Genomic DNA, 20,793 nt, shown 5'->3' on the forward strand with positions numbered 1-20,793 from the left:
GGTTTTTCGTCTCATCTTGCCCCGACTCTGGCGATCACATCAACGAACGATCAAATATCAGTCATCCCGACTGTAGGTCGAGCATGCACGTCGGGTCGGAGGTCGGCCAACCTCCGAACATTGCTCGTCGACACGATCATTCCGCAGAATCTGATAGTCGAGTAGCGACCAACGTATTCGGATAGGATAACGATGGCAAATCGAATATCCATTGTCCGGCCCTTGGTCAGACGTATGCATCGGGATGTATGATAAACGGTGGCAAGTCAAATATCCTTCGATCGATCGTGACCAGATCGGTATGTCGCGAATGCGACTGCGGTCGTCTTGGCATTTTGCCCTTCTTAATCGAAGCTAAGTCGGCAAGTTAGCCAGCCGCATTAGTCGAAGCCCTTTGCCTTCAGAGATGGGGGCCGTCGTAGATATTCCGCCCCTTCGATCTCCATCGTAGAATCCGATGTGTCCTCAACGATCGAGATGTAGATTGAGCCGTTGGTTCGACGATTCGACGATCAGGCCGATGACGGAGTCGTAGATTCGGCGATCGGCAATCGAGCCATGTTGGTTGGGGCCTTTTGCCTTCAGAGATCGAGGCCGTCTGTTCGGCGATCGGTGATCGAGCCGTTGATTCGACGATCGGTGATCGAGCCATGTTGGTCGAGGCCTTTCGCCTTTAGAGGCTGAGGCCGTCGGTTCAGCGATCGGTGATCGAGCTGTTGATTCGACGATCGGTGATCGAGCCGTTGATTCGACAATCGGTGATCGAGCCATGTTGGTCGGGGCCTTTTGCCTTCAGAGGTCGAGGCCATCGGTTCGGCGATCGGTGATCGAGCCATGTTGGTCGGGGCCTTTTGCCTTCAGAGGCCGAGGTCGTCGTGGATTCTCCGCTCCTTCGATCTCTATCAGGATCTGCGCACGAGGAGCGGGGAGAGGGCTGTAGGAGTTATACCTGCGATGCGTCAGTCTCGGACTCCGTCGTCGGGGCAAGACCCGTCTATCAGTGGAGGGCCTGCTGGGTTCAGCATGGGCCCGACCTTTCTTCCGTTTTTCCTTTCGGCCCGTGCCTTAAGTCAGGCGCCGGTCGGAAGCTCCTTCGTCCGCCGTATGTACTTGTACGTGCACTCCAGCAGTTCGGCGTATGTCCGAGGGAGGATCTTGTCCAAGGAGTATGTGAAACGGGACCCCCTTAGCCCCCTCTTCATGGTCGAGATAGCCATATCTTCGTTGAGGTCCCGAACCTCAAGCGTGGCCGCATTGAATCGCGTCACAAAGTGTCGTAGAGTCTTGTTTTCTCTCTGCTTGAGGGAGAAAAGACTGTCCGAGGTTTGTGGCGGCTTCCGACTGGTGCTGAAATGGACCATGAAGGAATGTTCGAGCTGTCCGAAGGAATGGATACTTTTCGAGCGGAGGCCGGAGTACCAGACCCTGACAGCTTTGTGGAGTGTGGCGGGAAAGTCGATGCAAAGAAGAGCATCGGTTGCCCCCTGAATCGTCATAAGAGCTTTGTAGCTCTCCAAGTGGTCGACTGGGTCGGTGGAGCCGTCGTAAGGCTCCACGTGTGGCATCTTGAACCGATTGGGGATCGGTTCGTCGAGGATGAGTCGGGAGAGAGGTTGGGCGGTCTAGAAGTCAACGTCGTTTGAGGACTTCTGTCCGTCCACCTGCAGCTGGACAAGCTGACGGTCGATTTCTTCGAACCTACGTTCGTAGTCGTCGATTCGTCGGTGCTGAGAGACCCCGGGGGTGAAGTCTCCTGATGAGTCCAAGAGAGAGGCGGACGGTGTTCGCGGCCGCTTCTCCTTCCTCGCTCGTTCCAGCTGGGAGGGAGATGACCGTCGGGACCGATGGGTATCACGCCGCAGCCACCCCTCCTCCTCTCGGTGGAAGCGCTGTGGCAAGTGCTCCCGAGGAGGCGACGGAGACCGACGCGAGTTTCGGCGGCTGCTCCGGGAGGGCACCGGACGTGCCGCCAGTTGCTCCGCCGGCGAGGGTGGCAACCAGATCGGTTGTTGCTGAAGGCTCTTGATCGCGTCTGTCAGCACGGTCATCTACCGCACGATCGCCGCAATCTGTACCTCCGTGGTCACCGCGGGATGCGGAGAGCTAGGTTCCGCCATGGAGGATGGAGGAGAGGCCTCTTCCCGACGGGAAGAGCGCCTCGCCGATCCAGTGACCCTCGTCCGCTGAGCTCTCGTTCTTGTCATCTTAGGAGATGCTTCGAGTTCCGCGGGGGTTACAATCCCTGGTGCTGTCGATCCTCCCTACCTGGTGTGCCAATCTGTTGCGGCCAATCCCCTCGTCGCCTGGTCGCCGGGAACGAGGGCCTGCAAAAAAAAATCCGCACTGACCGGAGGCGGCTCCGGCGGGGACCCTCCGATGGTCAAGTCAGAGAGGAGACTAGGCAACAGTGAAAAGAAAACAAGGAGCTCAATGAGAGAGGGTGAGAGAGAGAGAGGGAGCAAGCCCAAAAGTTTCGAAGGGACCTCTAGCACTGTTGCCTTCCCCGATATATATAGTGGAGCGTGGTATGGCGTCGTCATTAATGGCGCGGACAATTGAAGAATTGTCAACTCACTGAAGACTGTCAGAGTCACCGTAAAGGTATCAAATCGCCGTGGGGCTGTCAAATCGCTAGGGTTGACCATGCCTTAGGTGGGATAATGCCCCTAGGCGGCAGTGCCGCACGCCGTTGTCAGGACTGACAGTCTCTGGCAGTAGTACGGCGATTGGAGGAGCCGATCGACCATAGGTCGGCGGCCAGCTGAGGGGCGTCGGATGGAAATTTGGGCCCCTCCGACAGTCAGTCAGGCACGTCGCAGGAGTCAGGCATCGGGCTCCATAGTGCAGTCAGTCGGAAGAGCGGAAAAAGTCTGCCCGACCGACGTATCCTCGATCGGTCGGTAGCCGTCGATCGATCGGTAACGGCACCCGTCGGTCGGTCGGTAACGGCACCCGTCGGTCGATCGGTAGTCGGGCATCGGACATGTAGGCCCGATGATGAGTCGGCATGAGTGGGGTCGGTCGGGGTCGTCCGTCGGAGTCGTCCGTCGGGGTCGTCCATCGGAGTCGTCCGTCGGTCGTCGGTCGGAATCGTCCGTCGGAGTCGTCCGTCGGGATCGGTCCGTCGGAGTCGTCCGTCGGTCGTCGATCGGAATCGTCCGTCAGTCGGTCGGGATCGTCCGTCGGAGTCGTCCGTCGGGGTCGTCCGTCGGAGTCGTCCGTCGATCGTCGGTCGGGATCGTCCTTCAGAGTCGTCCATCGGTCGTCGGTCGGGATCATCCTTCAGAGTCGTCCATCGGTCGTCAGTCGGGGTCATCTGTCGGGGTCGTCGGTCGGTATATCCCAACGGTTAGTTTGTTTTGGGAGACCCCTGCTCGCTTGGTCCCCGTATCGCACGACTCCAGGAAGCCACTCCACCAATGGAAGGTGACTTTCTCAAACATCACCTACTGGCCAAATATGGCAGTCTGCATCACGCTTGGAATTCAACGGCAACATGGCCTCTCAGCATCTTCCAGAAAGCCGACCGATTGACCAGACTCGCCAAGACTGTGAATGTTATTATATTACGGCTGAAATGTTCCCACTCCATGTTCTTTTCATGATTCCATTTTCCCTACACTTCAATTAAGATAGTAGTTGTAATAATAAAGTTAAAAACTCATTAAAATTCCCTCATCCTGTTCTCTCTTAATTTCGACTCCATTCAGCAACGTAAAGACTTCTACAGCTTTCGTTGGACCTTCTTATCTCTCCCGCGCTTCCGTGGCTTTCCTTCGCTCCGCGGCCCCCTTCTCCCGGCCCCACCGACACGTTCGCAGTTTGGGAACTCTTTCGTATTCTTCACGGCTGCTGGAAGAGCCCGAGAACGTCGCCTATTTATTCGCCAGTTTCCGAGAGACATGCGGACATAAATACTCTTATTTTTGGGTTTCCTTCTCCCGAGGGAGATCTCTGCTTCTCGGGAAGCTCTCCGATAAGAATCAGCAGGAGTAGGAGATTCCCGAATGTAAAAATCGGATCTTTTGTCTGGTTTTATTCTAAATATGCGATTTTGGATTTGTTCTGAGGGAAGTAAAGTAGTTTTGCTGGAATTCGAACTCCCACAAGGTAAAGATCGGATTTTTTTTCACTTATTTGATCTAAAGATGCCATCTTGAACATGTTCTAAATGAAGTAGTTTTGCTCGAATTTCGTCGCGTTCTTGATGAGGAACTGGTATTGGATTGAGTGGAATACTTGGGATTGAAGTCGCCAGAAGTGCACAAAAAAAAAAAAAAAAACTCTTTTTTGGCTGCTCTTTTGATCTGGTTAAGATGCAAGCTGCAGTTTTGCCATCGGAGGATGGCAAGGATGCGCCGCAGAGGACCCAATCAAGGGTTTTTCCGTCGAGGATTCTCCAGCTTCTCACGCTGTTCGTGGTTCTGGCTTCCGTATTCTTTGTCCTCAGCATGTATATGACTCGGTATTTTGACCTTCAGACGATTAAATCCCAAGCTCGCCCTGTCGTCAAGTCCTGCGTCGTGGAGGAGCAGACTGATCTTAGACGTTGGATCAAGCCTCCGCGCACCCTGATGCACAACATGAGCGATGAGCAGCTCTTTTGGCGTGCTTCGTTTGCTCCTCAGGTGAAGAAGTATCCGTTTCAGAGGGTTCCCAAGGTTGCCTTCTTGTTCTTGACTAGAGGACCTCTGCCACTGTCTCCACTTTGGGAGAGGTTCTTTGAAGGGCATGAGGAGCTTTACTCCATTTACATCCATTCCCTGCCAGGTTACCAGCCCGACTTCCCGCCATCCTCAGTCTTTTATAAGAGGCAGATCCCTAGTAAGGTGAACTTTTGAGTTTTATTAACTTAATGTTGATTGCTATAGATCTTTAAGTGGTGACCAATAAAGGCATTTTCCTCCCTTATTGTGATGCCAATTAACTGCTTTTTATGTTGCCTTCTATATTTCTGATATTTTAGTGGACTTAAACTTGATTACTGAGGAAGCTAAATCTTAACAATATTGTTTTTTGATATAAGAAAATTCTTTTGAGGATTATGTTTCTGTTTATATGTATTTTTTTTAAAGGTGCTCTACATTGCATGATGCAATGGTAAGATTGCTCCATTATGACCTAGATGTTCGAAACATAGAAATAGCCTCTTTGCACATAGGATAAGGGGCTGTGTATATTAGATGCTTCCCAGACTCTGCAATGACAAGAGGCTCATGCGCATATTATTCCCATATGTTAGCATGCTGTGTTGTGCCATTCCTCTCATTCTGCATCTTGGGTGTCATTAATATCTCTCCACAACAGTTCCTTGTCTGCAACAATGTAAAATCAGTTGTATTATTGGTGAACAGTAACAAAATAATAATTGTAGCAGAACTAATTTATCGAATTTGTAGTATAAAAGTAAAACAGATGATGTCTTTTAATGTTTATATTGATTCAGTCTAACTTTGCTCACATTTTCCTTATTTCTTGCACCATCCCCTTTTGTTTGTTAACCACACATATGTTTTTTATAATGTTGGGCCTTGAATTGGTATAAAATAGGATCTTTGGTTTGTCTGCAAACTGAGCTGCCATAAAGTAACTTGTCAATGAATTTAGAGGGCTTTGTTACATTTTTCTTCCCAGTCTTTGTGTAACAGCCCTGTCATTATTGTGGTTAATTGAGAATTTAGATAGAATCATCTAGAACATGGATGATTAGAAGCTTTCTTTATTGAGAATTGTCATTCAACCATTCCAGGAATTAATCTAATGTGGAATTTTTTGTTACATGTCCAAGGAGTAAACAATGTAATGGAAAGCGAGGAATAATACCACCTTCTTGTAGTCATAGAGAATGATGCCTGTGCTGAACACATCAAATGGAGATGTCTATGTATTGAAACATAATCTGTTTTCACAGTGTGATACATACAAAATAAGGTGATCCTTGAGCAGAAGAGTGTGGTGCACAGGTGCAAAACTTTGCTTTGCTTAGGGTGATATTTAGGCTTCGATAGATACATGACCCAATCATGTTGGCATAAAATTGATAAAGGTTGTATTTGTAAAGCCACATACATTGTCACTTGTAAATTGATAAAAGCTTTCAATTGGGTCTAGGAAGCAATTTGTAACTTTAGGTTTCCTCTTATTGGAACATTCCTTTTTATTGGTGCCAATAGGTGTGCCAAACTTATGTGACAACCATATACAAAATTTTGTCCCTAAGAGGTTACCTGATGGAAATGAAAGGCAAAGATAGCTTCTTGCGCGAGTCTTTAGTAGATTTTTCATGGATCTTGTTATATGTTTTAGGAAAATGACTATTTAATCTAAAAGCCAAGGATTCATGTCGCAGTGGTATCGAAGGGACTTGCATATACCATATCATTCTAGGAAGTACCTGGCATGTGTGTGGGACACTAGTTCTTTCTTTCTTGAACCAAGATTTCTCAGCCATCTCGACTGTATTAGTTGTCTCCCAACACCGAGGATGTGCTGGAATGGTTGGGAAGCAATTTGTTTTCCTTTTCATTCTTTTTTTTCTTTTGCTAATGACTTTTTTGGTCCATCCTGATCTTACCATCTGATCCAAGTTCCATACCATCCTAGGTGTGAATTGAGGCAGGCCTAGTACCCATATTTAAAACCCTTGCTAGAAAAAAATGCCATACCAAAAACATTCTACCAGAAATAGGGACATTCAGGAGTAATTGCCAAAAAGATAAACTGATTCTTTTTTTTTTTTTATAATACCATGTGCCAGTACAGTGTAGTCTAAAGGAGCTCTACCAATACCACTACCTTACTGCTGAAGTTAGTTAAAGCCAATATCAACTGGTAAAGTATGATACATGTCTTGAATTTATGTCCTAAATTCTACCTTGCTTTTCATTAGGATTAGGCCATCTGCGTTAGCTCATGACAGATTATTAAGGTATTCTTTCTAGGTCCTCCAAGGTCCAAGGGCAATTCAAGAGCGGTAGTTTTAGTAATGCACATAGGAAATCATCTAGGGAAGAAAAAGATGTTTCTTCATTTCGGAGGCACTGTAATATGATATCATATGATAGCTGCACCAAGCAGATGTTATTTTATCATCTAGAACATTAGTCCATTGAACAAAGTTCAAAATCATCATTTTAAAGAGGCTTTTAACTTTCTTCTGCTAGAAATGGATTTATCTTTGTGGTGCAGTGACTACTGCAAAAAAGATCGCCCCCTCGTCAGCATGATAGTGTTCTCCATAGACCAAAATTCTTATAGAAATATGAATAATGGAATATTTTGCAGAAAGGAAAAAGAGAAGCAACATCAGGTAAATAGACTTACTCTACCTGAGCTGCTGATTTCCTCACAAAGCATCCTGACAAAGTACGACCTTTTCTGCAGTTGTTGTTGGATTTGGAAGCTCAAGAGTGGAATTAATCAATAGGATTGTTAGCTCTTCAAGCTTTGCTGATTGTTAGGCCTTTTAAGCTTCATGTTTTAGATTTTGTTGGGCTTTGACATCTATATATAAATAATTTCTTTCTTATATTTTAATACCTTGTGTATATCAGTGGGAATCTTGTTAGAACAGAACTTGGGCTCAGAAATAGAAATGTGAAACCAACTGTGTTTCTTTTCCCCAAGAATTGGCTCAAACCTGGTCTAGCATGCCAGGTCCATCTCTTATAAAACCAAGCCTTGGATCATCTTGAACCAATAAACCTACTTAATTTCTAAATTTATCTGCTATGGCGTATTTTTTCTTGAGGGAATTTTTGCTAGTGTATTGCTCTACTGGAAGCATAGGTTTGCAGTGCCTTGTAAATAGGCGTGGGAGACAGTTGCTCCCAGCAATTTGTTTGTCTCCTCCTCCCATTACCTTGCTGCCAGCATCAGCAATCAGGTTTATAATTTTCTTCTACAAGGGGGAAATTAGATGGCTACTCTTATCCAATTGACATGATTTGCTAGCTCCATGCATGCTGTATGATATAGAATGATAAGAAATGCTGCCACCGTCTAGGACAAACCTCTGAGGGTGCCAATGTATCGAAGTATTGAAGAATAAATTGTGTCATAAGTTGCAATAGGAGATCATATAAATTGTAAGATTTATTGAAATTTCCTGACATACTTTGTGCTAAATTTAATGAGTTTATAAAATTAAAGTCAGTACAGGTTGTACTGCAGTATATTTTTTATTCCAAAGAGTTAAGCATATTGACGGTTGGTTGTAGATGTTCAGTTTGTGTGATATATCATACCTTGGTTCATTCAATCAACTCCATGTAGACAAAGATAGTTGGTCAGGTTTCATAAATTGTAGTTTTAATGTAGTAGTAGATGTCTAGTTCATGTTGATATTGGTAAGGAATCCAAGACAGGTAAATCCTAATAGCTCTGTACAGTTCCATCGACATGTAGAACTAAAGAAGCTGTTTCTTGGCCCAAATGTTACTACTCTCCTTGGCATGGAGCGGGTCATTGGTTTAAATTCATCAAGGTGTTCTCGGGTTTTTAGCATATGTGTTGCTATTGGAGGCTCTTCTGAATGTAAAGTTCATGTGGTGACTCATAGAATTATTTTTCGTTGGCCTTGCTGTCTTTAGAGGCCTTGTGCCCAGGGCATCCTGTATGTATGAATCAAATCAAGTTATAAGCGAGGTTTGAAGTTTCAATCGAAACATATCGAGTTTGGTCAAAATGAATCAATTTCAGCCAAGACTGAACCAAAAATGATCCCCAGTTTAGGGTTTTGGTTGGTAGTTTCGATCAGTTTTGGCCAAAACTGACCAAACTAAAAAATGCAGTCTTTTCTTTAAGTCTTCTCTGTGTGTTTCTGTCATATTGATTTCATTTATTAATTACTTAAGTACATAGGCTATATATCATCAATTTTCAGTGTTTTTTCTTTTCTTTTTTTCTTTAACTAAACGAGCATCAATAATAAACATGACTCTTGATGGGTTGGGATCTTTAAAGGGCTCTTATCATAGTAAATAGTAAAAAATAAAGACTAATATGAATGACTAGATACAACTCATTTTTAAAAAATACCTATGTTATATATAAAATTCTATAATTGCCTATAACTACAACTATTTAGTTATATGGCCACCTAACAACAAATTAATAAGCAAGAGTTCCTAAATTCAAATATGTATAGTTCTACTAAAAAAATGAAAAAAATTTATATTAGGCACGAAAATGCTTCAGAATTGTCAGTGTAATGAATTTTGACAATTGAAATTTAGGAAGTAATATTGTATAAATTTTGTCAACAATATGAAATACTAGTATGCTTCATGAATTTTACTTTTATGCGACATAAACTTCAGTGCAAATTGTCAAAATCACATTAGAAGAATCACAAAATATTCTAAAATGTTATGTAATTAATTTTCCTGATCTCATTAATTTTGCTTCTATTTCTTTTCATTATCTGATTTTTCTTGATTCTTATACTGAAACTCCAAAACTTGGAGCAAAACTAGCAAAGGTACTGAAACTGCCGAAACCAAAACTACACGGGCCCTACAAAAACCAAAGCCAAAACCAAGTTTCCAAACCTTGGTTTTAAGGTTTTCATAGCACTGCTAGTCTGCCGCATATTTCCATTTCTTTCAAAGGGATTTAAGATTGCTTGCACCTTGCTAATTCATGTATGCATAAGAGGCTGCAATGTCATATAACTTTTTCTTCCCTTCACGAATTATATTATACAAGGAAGCCAAACTTTTATTGGTGGCTAAAGAGAAGCATAAACGTTAACCATGATTATTCCATGTTAATGTGATGTAGATATCTACATCACTGCATTTTTTTTTTTTCTTTTACTGAATAGTTAGAGATAGTCCATGTAAATCTTTACATTATGAAAAGCTTTTTAGTCGTGGAATTGTACTTATTGACAAGTGACCCACTTTTTCCTCTTGCACTGCTATTGAAGAATATCTGATTATTACCTATTCTGTTCCTTCATGTTTATATTTTAGATTGATTAAAGTAGTTAACAGACTTGCTTTGGCCATTGCATGAACGTTGCTTTAACATTCATGCAAATGTTGTGAGTGTTTAATATCTTCTTAGTAGTCATCTAACACAAATTATTCTTCATGCTTGCTTAGTACATTGTATGGACTCTCAATTCAACAGGTAACTGAGTGGGGGAAGATGAGCATGTGTGATGCGGAGAGGCGGCTACTTGCCAATGCATTGCTTGATCTATCCAATGAACGGTTTGTCCTGCTTTCCGAGTCGTGCATTCCTCTATACAACTTCAGCATTACCTACCGATACTTGATGAGGTCCAGGTACAGTTTTGTTGGATCATTTGATGACCCCGGTCCTCATGGAAGGGGGCGGTACAACCTGAGGATGAAACCTGAGGTCAACATTGCACAATGGCGTAAAGGGGCTCAGTGGTTTGAAGTGAATCGAAAACTTGCGATCAACATAATCAGTGATGCCAAATATTACCCAAAGTTTAGAGATTTCTGCAAGCCAGGATGCTATGTGGATGAGCACTACTTTCCCACCATGCTGGCAATAGAGTCACCACATCTTATGGCAAATAGATCTGTCACCTGGGTGGACTGGTCGAGGGGTGGGGCACACCCTGCAACCTTTGGAAAGCGAGATATTACTGAAGCATTTTTAAAGAAGATTCTTGAGGGCAAGAGTTGTTTTTACAACGCCCAGCCCTCGTCAGTTTGTTTCCTCTTTGCTCGGAAGTTTGCTCCAAATGCCTTGGAGCCTTTGCTCCAACTTGCACCCAGTTTGCTTGGGTTTAAATAATTAGCAGTGAAGCAAAGCAGAAACAACGCAGGTTCACAGCAGCATGATACTCAATTAGGTTTATGAGGAGGTGTTCACGAGAGTTTTTAGAAATTATTAGATAATTTTACGGCCAAAATATATATTCAAGTAAATAGTTAAATATATAGCCAATTTTCTTAAATACAGCAATTAACCAGATGCAAGGTTTACCATACAAATCAGATTACATGTTAAAATTTGCAATTTTTCTTGTACGGGTAATCCATTCTTTTTCTTATTAACATCATGTTTTAAGATTCTTTCACTGACAGCCTTTACAATATTTATTTTTACTCTTATTATAATTTTAGGTTTTTGTCAAATATACGTTTCAATTTTGATGAATATTGTAGCATGTTGTAAGGACCCCGATTTTCCTAAACTCTTCTACATGAATATTATAGCAGGAGGAAAAACAAAAAAAAAAATAACAAAAAAAAAAGGGGGAAGAATCAGACTCCTAGAAGCAGTCCGACTGTTTCTTTGATTTCAATAGGAGGAAAATAGGACTTTGTTTTTGACTCGATTAACTTTGAACTTAGCCTATAAAAATCAATCTTCATCTCTTATCTAGCATCTCAATTCGAGTTCCACCAATTTCCACCCTTAAAAGCTCTTAATTTCAACCTATTTTCATGGGGATTTTGTGGAAGTATTCCTATCGAATTCGACCGAAAGATCTCACCAGAGTCAAGGTAACAATCTCTAAACTTTCTTCTCCTACTTTCTCTAGCTCTAAGGCTTGACTTCTAGTGAGATTAGCAAGGGTCGTGGATGGAATCTATAGAAAACATATTCATCTATTTTTTTTTTATCTTCTTCTTTTCTCTTTTCCTCCGTCGAGTTGGTCGCCGTCATCGGACGTGGCCATCGTGCTTGGACTATTGTGGGCTAGAGCAGTCGTCGCTCGTGCCAAAGGGGTCACCGTCATGGGAGGTGGCCAACCTTAAAGTCTCCCTTTTTCTCCTTCCCATGTTTCAACGAAGGAAGGAAAAAAATCAGAAAAGAAAAAGCAAAGAAAAGGAAAGAAAGGAAAAAGAAAAGAAAAAAAAAAAAAGGAGGGTTTCTCTCTCTTTCCTCTCTCCTCTCTCTCTATTCTCTCTCCACTTTCTCTCTCTATCAGTTTCTCTCTCTATTTTCTCCCTGTAGATTTTTTTCTTCCTTCATGATTTTCTCTCTCTAAAATCTTATGGACCAATGGAGGGTCAAGATACTTTAACAAATCCAAATTTTGGTTAATTTTAGGAGAGGTCTTGAACTTGTAATGTTTAAGGGAATGTTCATAATTTTTCTATCCTTAATCATGTATAATTTTTAAATTTGTTCGTGATTATATAAAGATACAACTGATTGTACAAGAAGATGTCAAGCAGAACATCTTGATTCCGAATTCGTAGATCAAGAAGTTCATCGATTATTGTGTTTGAGTCAATCACGAATAGAGATAAAAATTTTTGGACATTAATCATCAATTTATATAAAAATTATTTTGTGCATCTATAATTTTGATTTATATAATTTTTAACAGTGCATGCTATATACTTATTTATTAAATATATGTATGATTCTATATGAAATTATGTATGGCATATCACTGATATTGATTTGGATGGATTCTGATAACCATGTGCATCAATTTTTATAAAAGAATGTGATTGTGAATTACAATATCTAACAAGCTTGTAATTGAGTTGTGTGATTGTACGTGGGATTGCGGTGCTTAGGATTAGCCACTTTATTGCTACCTACCCATGGGCTTGATACATGGCTCTAGTAGTTTAAGGTCGAGCACTCGTGGTCCTTTGGACTATGCTACTTTATTTTAGTACTGTCTATCCATGGGCTTGAAACATAGCTGTGATAGTTCAAAGTTGAGCACTTGTGGTCCTTTGGACTAGCTACTTTTTTTGTGCCGTCCACGGGCTTAATACGTGGTTGTGATAGTCTATCGGACTAGCCACTTTATTATTCTTTACACAGATGATTATGGTAGTCTACAGGACTAGCCATTTTTATTGCCTTACCCACGGGCTTGAAACGTGACTGTAGTAGTCTAGAGCCGAGCACCTTGGTATGCTTGAATCCGATGCATGTTGGTTTGAAATAATTGTATGATGTGACTTATTACATAAAAAGATATTTGTTAAAGTGTATGTTTTATGAATCGTGGTATCTTTTGGCATGAGATTGATATGAGTAATAATCATTATTATTTTCTCATCTATTATTATTATATTGATACTAGTGTGTGAGAATTTTTACTGGGCTGTAAAGCTTATCCTCTCTATTTTTTTTTCTTCTCAAAATTGCAGGATATTTATGATTGACTATGGTTTGGGTTCACGGATGAATGGATGGATAGATAGAGTATCATTGATACCTGATCAGATAATTGAAAGAATTAAATATATAATTGTGTAAGATTTTGTTAAGCGTTATGAAAGTAAATCATTATTATTCTTGAATATTGGGGGTGTTGTAAGAAATTTTATTGGCCTTGCATATTTTTTAAGGTTTGTCCTAGAGAGTGTGCGGCCATCGCATATCCGATCTGAATGTTGGATTCGGGATGTGATACATGTAATTTTGGAGGACAATAGACGATTTGTATTATAGAGGGCCCCAAAGCTTGGCCATGAATGATGATGTTAACTCCTGCGCAATGGGAAAAAAGAGTCTACTATTGTCATTGATCAAACAACACGAGAATAGATTTCTTCATGCTGCTCCCAGCTTGCTTTATTGAATGGTGCTTACTGTATTAGTTGATTTTCCATGACAACTCAACTGTAGAAGCTAGCTGCAGGTACCTTCAGATGACAAACCCCTGTCAATTTTTCTTCTTCTTCTTCTTCTTTTTGCTTTTGTAGAAATACGATGTTTACCTATCAATGATTGTATTGAAGGTGAAAATGATGCAAAATGAAAGCCATCTCTATGCTAAGAGACACCCAACAATAGAGACAACTAGGAAAAAAAAAAATTCCTTGAATTGCGGCTTTGAGTTAGAAAGAAAATGATCATTATTATTTGCCCAATTCAGTTCTAGACCTGCTTTACTTTTTGAAGCAAAACTAGTGGCTGCTCATTTCACTTTCGCCAAATAACAAATTTTTTCATCGAATTGCATGATTACTGTTCTTATTATAAAAAAAATATCATAATATGCAATGGATAAAAATATGAAGCCATTGTCTAAATGCATGTGTAACATAACAATGATGCCTCTGCAAAAATTATAACAAGTTTACCTTTGATAAAATGTTGTGGGTTCAAATAAGAAATAAAATTTTTTTATCAGGTAAAATTTACACCTTCATGATAAACTTTTATGGTCTTCACATTTTTTGAAAAAACTAATATCTTTATGTTGAAGCATGATATTTTTAACGGCTCACTTTATATCTGCTTGAAACCTGACTCAACGGGATAAGGAACAACTTTAAAAAAAAAAAAAAGGAAAAGAAGAAAAAGGAGGTAGTAGGATAAAAAATAAATGTTGTATCCTAGTATTTCTAAACAAGCTACAAGGGTAACTGGTGTTTTTACCGATTCATTCTTTTTCTGGATATGAATTATAATTCTATAATTTCAAAACATATTGATAAGTTTTTTTTTTTTTTTGTATATATATACTCTTTCAAATATTCATTAACAGACCATAAAGAGTTTGCATAAGAAAGAATTAGAAAAAAATAATATAGTTAAAAAAAAATATGAGATTTCTAAAATATTTATAAATTTATTTATTTAAAAAAATATGCGTACCAGATTAGTGATGATATATAGTATCATTAAATTGTAAAGTATAAACATTGCTTAAATTAGTCAAAAATAATTCAAGAATAAATCATAAAATTCATGTATAATTAAAAATAATCGAATCAATTCATAGAGAATAATTCAGAGAATCATTCGGTCAAAGTAAAAAATCAAGAATAATTCAAAAAAATTTTAATAATTCTTATAAGGATAATTAGCATATAACTCCCTATATTTTACATCGATTTGTAAATACCCTCCTACATAAAAAAATCGATCAATGTCAATCTTACATTTGATAAAATATTGCAATTGACCCACAAATCTCCAAATTGGGGTCTGAGGCTCCCGCCGGTAATTACGTGGTATTATTTTTATCGCATTGCTATCTTTTAATCCCACTTCAATCGTGACGTGGATAATGGAGCCCACAACATCCCCATCATCTCTCACTGTCCATCCTCATTCTTCTTTCTTTCTTTCCTCCCTCTTTACTCGTGTGCCACCCCCTTTCGCAGGAGATACAGTGCCCTTCCCTCCCTTTTCTCTTCCTTCATCCCTCTCCCTCTATCCCTCCCCTATTCTCAATGCCTTCTCTTCTCCTTTCCTCCTCCTTGGAGCTCGATGAGCTCGAGAAGTTGAAGCATAAGAAGTCCAAAAAGTTGGAATCTATGGCCGTCGAGCTCGACCTGAACGGCTCTGTAGAAGAGGAGAATAAGAGCAAGAAGGAAAAAAAGTACAAAAACCTTGAATCTGAAGATGGAAAGATTGACAACAGCGATGGTGAAGGCTCGGAGAAGAAGATTAGTAAGAAGAAAAGAAAGGCTTCTGATGAGGCTTACACATTTCTGGTGTTAAAATTTGATACCTCGAGATTCGATCCATATTGAGCCCACAATAAAGTCCGTGACGAAAAATAGAGTCCAACGAGACCAAGATCACTCCAAACGGAGTCCGGACGGTCAAGATACACGCGATTGAAGACAGCACGAAATCTGGAGCAGTGGAGGACCGTCGACTGCTGGCGCCGTCGCTCGCGGCCCAAGCACGACAGGGCATGGCCCAACATGTGGTGCCAGGCCCAGGCACCTGCTGGGAGCCCATTTGCCCGATCCATCATGGACCGCGTGGGCGTTTTCCATGCATTTCTCGCGGTCCATAGCACTGTTCCATGGATCGGAGTGCGATCGGAGGGCGTGGGTTGATTCCGGTATTGATTCGATGGTTGAGGGGGTTTTATGGGCTTTGTTTGGGAGTGATTAGGATTCCTAATCCTAATCTAAGTGAGGTTTAAGGCCTATAAAGGCCATGTTCATGAATAGAAGCCGATGTGGTGTGGCTCGATTTTTGGTGGCGTGCACGGGCTTCAACAGAGAACCCCGAACCCGTGGAGAAAAAGAGAGACGCACGATGTTAAGGAGAGAAGGAGCAGAAAGGCTCCTGGACAGTGGACATCGTCACTTTAGGGGTTCAGGGGGGTCTCCTTAGAGAGAGCTTTTGTGAGAGAGATCTTCCTGTGAGGGAGAATTGGGTGTACAAGAGTTAAGGATGAGATCTCCTCTTGTAATATTTCTTTTTCATAGTGAAGTTTACATGCCCCATGGAGGCGAGTCCTTTTTTTGGTTGATCCACGTATTTTGATTGTTTCTGTTTTATTTCTTCTTCCTTCCTGCTGCATCGCTCGGTACCGAAAAGGTCCTGAGAGGTGGTGTCCTGGCCAAACATCCATCCAACAAGTGGTATCAAAGCGAGACGGTACAAGGATGCAGATTGCAGCGGTGGTGAGCAAGACTGAAGATAGAGAAGATAGGATCAATCAAGATGGAGATCAAAAAGTTTGATGGAAAGAGCAATTTTTTCTTGTGACAAGCAAGGGTGAAGGACGTGCTCATCCAACAAGGATTGATTGATGCTCACTTGTGTGAGGAAAAGCCGACCACCATGGAGGTACGGGATTGAAAAGGCTACAGATGCAGGTGGTGAGTACCATTCGCATGTACCTAGAGGATGAGGTGGTGATCCATGTACTTAGCGAGACTTCTCCGACGGTGCTGTGGTCGAAGCTCGAGGAGTTGTCATGGCGAAATCTCTCACCAACACTCTCTTCATCTGGAGGCAGTTCTACCAGCTACAGATGATTGAGGGACAGAGCGTGCAGGAATATCTAAGCCACTTTCAGAAATCCTCACTGACCTCCTCAGCGTTAGCGAGAATGTTGAGGAGAAGATCAGGGTGTTGGTTTTGCTAGCATCGCTTCCACCTTCGTATGAGTCTTTGGTGACTGCTCTTCTAGTGGGGAAGAGCACCATCAAGATGGACAAGGTCACCACAGCGATACTCCAGAACGAGGTTCTCAAGAGGGAGAATCCAGCTTTGAGCTCAGGTAGCGTAGCTTAGCTTTGATGGTTTCTAAAAGAGCAGGAAGCGGTAGACGGAGCGATAGGAGATCGCGACGAGAGCGATCCAAGCCTAAGAGGGACTTGAGCAAAATCAGATGTTACCGGTGTAACAAGTTGGGACATCTAGCCAGAGACTGCTCTCAACTTAAGGATCGGCCAATAGCTACTGTGGCGATGGCCAGTAGCTATTCAGAGGAAGATATTTTGGAGATATCTGATGAGGTATCTACTTCTTCCCAGCAGTAGATCTTAGATTCTGCATGCACTTATCATGTATGTTACAAAGAGTAGTAGTTTGACTCTCTGGAGAATGGTAAGGGCATCGTTTATCTGTCGAATGAATCAAGCTGTGCGATCAGAGGCATCGGGATGGTCAGCTGGAGGATACGTGATGGTGCAGTGAGAAAATTAAAGGAGGTCCGATACATGTCTGATTTCAGGTAAAATCTTATCTCACTGAGCAAATTGGATTCGAGAGGCTATAGAACAGTAGCTGGTGGAGGAATTCTGAAGGTGCTACGTGGCGATAGGATTGTTATGGAGGAGAAGAAGGAGAGGAGAGGACATTATTACCTTACGGAGAGTTCAGTGCGAGGTGGAGCTTCAAGAACCAGGAGGAGTCCAGAGCGAGGTGGAGCTCCAGATGGAGGTGGATCAGACACGAGACAGGAGACTCGAAAGGACGAGAAGCGACGTCGCAAGGTGAGATTCCTATTGCCGCAGGATGATGCCCTGAGCAGGTCTCAGGTCAGGAGGAATACAGCATACGATAGAGATGGGATCGAGCGGCCTGGTTTGACTCTCATGTTTGCCCATCCATGATCAGTAGGCGATTGCTCCAGGGTATGGGGACGAGGAGATCTAAAAGCTCTCAGAGTCAGGGGGAGACCGAATATCGAGTCGAGATGAAAATTGTTAGGATTTGATACCTCGAGATTTGGTCCATATTGAATCCATAGTGAGGTTCGTGATGAAAAATAGAATCTAACGAGATCAAGATCATCCCAAATGGAGTCTGGACGGTCAAGATACGCATGATTGAAGATGGCACGAAATTCAGAGCGACGGAGGACCGCCGGCAGCCGGCGGTGGGCCAGCAGCGCGGCCGCATGCGGCTCAGGTGGGGCAGCATGCGGCTGGCACGGTAGGGCACGACTCAATGCGCGGTGCCCGGCCCAGGCCCGGGTGCGCGGGGCGCACGGGCCGACCCAGGCCCAAGTGCACGGGGCGAGTGGGCCGGCCCAAGCTCATGCGCAGGCCAGCCCAAGCCCAGGCGCCCGTTTGCCCGGTCCATCATGGACCAAACGGTCCACAGACGACCACGTGGACTGCATGGGCATTTTCCATGCATTTTTTACGGTCCACGGCACTGTTCCATGGACCCGAGCGCGATCAGAGGGCGTGAGTTGATTCCGATGTTGATTCGACGGTTGAGGAGGTTTTATGGGCTTTGTTTGAGCCTCATTATGATTCCTAATCCTAATCTAAGTGATGTTTAAGGCCTATAAAGGCCCTGTTCATGAACAAAAGTCGATATGGTGTGGCTCGATTTTTGGTGACGCACACAGGCTTCAGCAGAGAACCCCGAACCCGTGGAGAAAAAGAGAGACATGCGATGTTGAGGAGAGAAAGAGTAGGGAGGCTTTTGGACAGTGAACAACGGTCGCTTCAAGGGTTCAGGGGGTCTTTCTAGAGAGAGAACTTTTGTGAGGGAAAAATTTCTGTGAGGGAGAAATTGGGTGTATGAGGGTTGAGGATGAGATCTCCTTTTGTAATATTTTTTTTTTATAGTGAAGTTTACATATCTCATAGAGGTGAGTTTTTTTTTTGATTGATCCACATATTTTGATTGTTTTTATTTTATTATTATTTTTTTATTATATTATGTAGTATCAAAAAGATCTTGAAAGATGATATTCTGATCAGATATCCATCCAATATCTGGTATGATAGGAAACTCACGCAGCTAGAACTACAGGAGGTTCATGGAACAAGGAAAGCTTGCGTTCTGAAGTTCCAATGTAGAATAACAATTATTGGTCATACCATTTCTCAATTTGTTGATCAGTCTTTAAAATTTACAAAAAAATATCCTGGTCAGAACGAGGCTGTTTATTATATTTTGGTTCGAATGTAACATGGGAAAACGAGGTATATGCATCTTTAAAATTTGTGGAAAAAAAAAAGAGATCTAGGCTAGAATAAGGTTGTTTATTAAATTCTGGTTCGAATGAGACATGGGAAAATAAAGTACATGCCTATGCCATAATATATTGGTACTTTTGTACATTATCTTGAAATGCATCTATATAAAGAAATTTATAAGAAGGTGATCTGGCATGGACAGTACAGAGTGTACTATGTACTGTGCTGACTGACAGGTGCACATAATGGATATGGTATGGTGTGAATGAGCACTTCAATCATTGTTTCATTCCTTTTTGACAAATTTGGACTTTGGTACAAGCCCTTGTTGCCATTATATATATCAATTACCATCTTAAGGTACTCTCTGTCTTTTAATGTCTTAATTTTGTCAACAGTGAGTTTGCAGTTTTTTCCCACCTGGCTTTTTGCTAAGGATGTTTTCTGCATTTTGAATTATTCCTATCCTTGAAGTGATGTGTTGTACAGTTAGATTAGTATATATCATTGGTTTGAATTTTTTAAAAAATATGATATACAGTGAACCTGCGAGCTATATTGGGCCGTCCGATGGCCATAATGATCGTCTGATGATCCTCCGATGATCTTTTCACTATCTTTTTCTCCCTCCTCTTCTCTCCCTTCTCCTCTTTCTATCTGTTTCTCTACTCGTATCTCATGGGCTGCAGAGTCCTGGAAGCTTTGGTGGCCCTCCAACAGTCTCGATGGGTCATCGTTGATCTTTTCCTTTCTTTCCCTCCCCTATCCTCTCTCTTCTTATCTCTTCTTCTCCCTCGCACCATTTCACCGGCATTCTGAATCAAACGCCCGAACCACATTGGTTAGTCACTAATATGATTCAACATGTCTTGAACCATCTGTTTCGAGACAGCTCGGTGAACCGTGCTACTAGCCATGATAATGCATGTGATTTGTCAAGATAGAAGGGAAATGTGATGGATGAGAATTCAAACAAAGGTTAGATTTGGTCCTTTTGAAGTATTGTTTATGTATTATTCTGATTATGAGGATGTTTCCTAACCTCTACAAGCGAATAATTGTGATTAAAGATGTCATCTGCCACTTATGATGCAATTTTGTATAGCAATCTTTATTATGATTGTTTTTATAGAGAAGGATGATAGAGTCATCATATGATGGAATAGCTATCATCCATTCCTTTCCATTGAACCAATCACCATGTGATAGAATTATTGTCATCCATTTTGCTCTGAATTACTCACATGCATCATGCTATGCCTAATGTTAGTAATAAATGTGGCCTCAACTGTAAAAAGGGGCAAAACTATACCATAAAAGAATATCGGAAAAGTTAGGATTGAAATTATGGGATGAGATTGAGGGACTGTACCAACTTTACCTTTGCATGGTGACCAAAAGTGTAAGAAAACATGAAAAACATATTTTTTTGAAAAAAAAAACTCTATTTGTTTATCATTTTTGAAATCTTTGAATTGTTTTCTATAGTCAAATGCAAGAAAAAAAAGGACTATTGATACGGCTCATATTCACCATCTTTAAAATCTCGTCTTCCATCTTAGGCCGTCAATTTAATAAGGACATATGTCCCACAAAATCAATAACCAATCAAATATTTGAACAATCGGCGTAATTGGTTATAACTTGATGTGATCTCAATTTGGCTAAAAAGGAATATCAAAATTGA

At 41.9% G+C, this 20,793-nt stretch overlaps 1 protein-coding gene across 1 annotated transcript; it reads left to right on the forward strand.

The window, feature by feature from the left end:
• Positions 1–3,834: 3,834 nt before the first annotated feature.
• Positions 3,835–11,042, forward strand: LOC105060116 (glycosyltransferase BC10). The gene is made up of 3 exons (XM_019848250.3): positions 3,835–4,110; positions 4,181–4,829; positions 10,138–11,042. Exons 2-3 carry the CDS (start codon positions 4,317–4,319, stop codon positions 10,777–10,779), a joined length of 1,155 nt encoding a protein of 384 aa, XP_019703809.1. The 5' UTR covers positions 3,835–4,110; positions 4,181–4,316; the 3' UTR covers positions 10,780–11,042.
• Positions 11,043–20,793: the final 9,751 nt, after the last annotated feature.

Source organism: Elaeis guineensis, chromosome 2 (assembly GCF_000442705.2).
Source record: "Elaeis guineensis isolate ETL-2024a chromosome 2, EG11, whole genome shotgun sequence".
NCBI lineage: Eukaryota > Viridiplantae > Streptophyta > Magnoliopsida > Arecales > Arecaceae > Elaeis > Elaeis guineensis.

Bases quoted from the DNA above. Each gene is read 5' to 3' on its own strand.
- LOC105060116 (XM_019848250.3), top strand. From the start codon at position 4,317: ATGCAAGCTGCAGTTTTGCCATCGGAGGATGGCAAGGATGCGCCGCAG. The intron at 4,830-10,137 runs GTGAACTTTTGA...TCAATTCAACAG, and splicing joins AGAGGCAGATCCCTAGTAAG to GTAACTGAGTGGGGGAAGAT.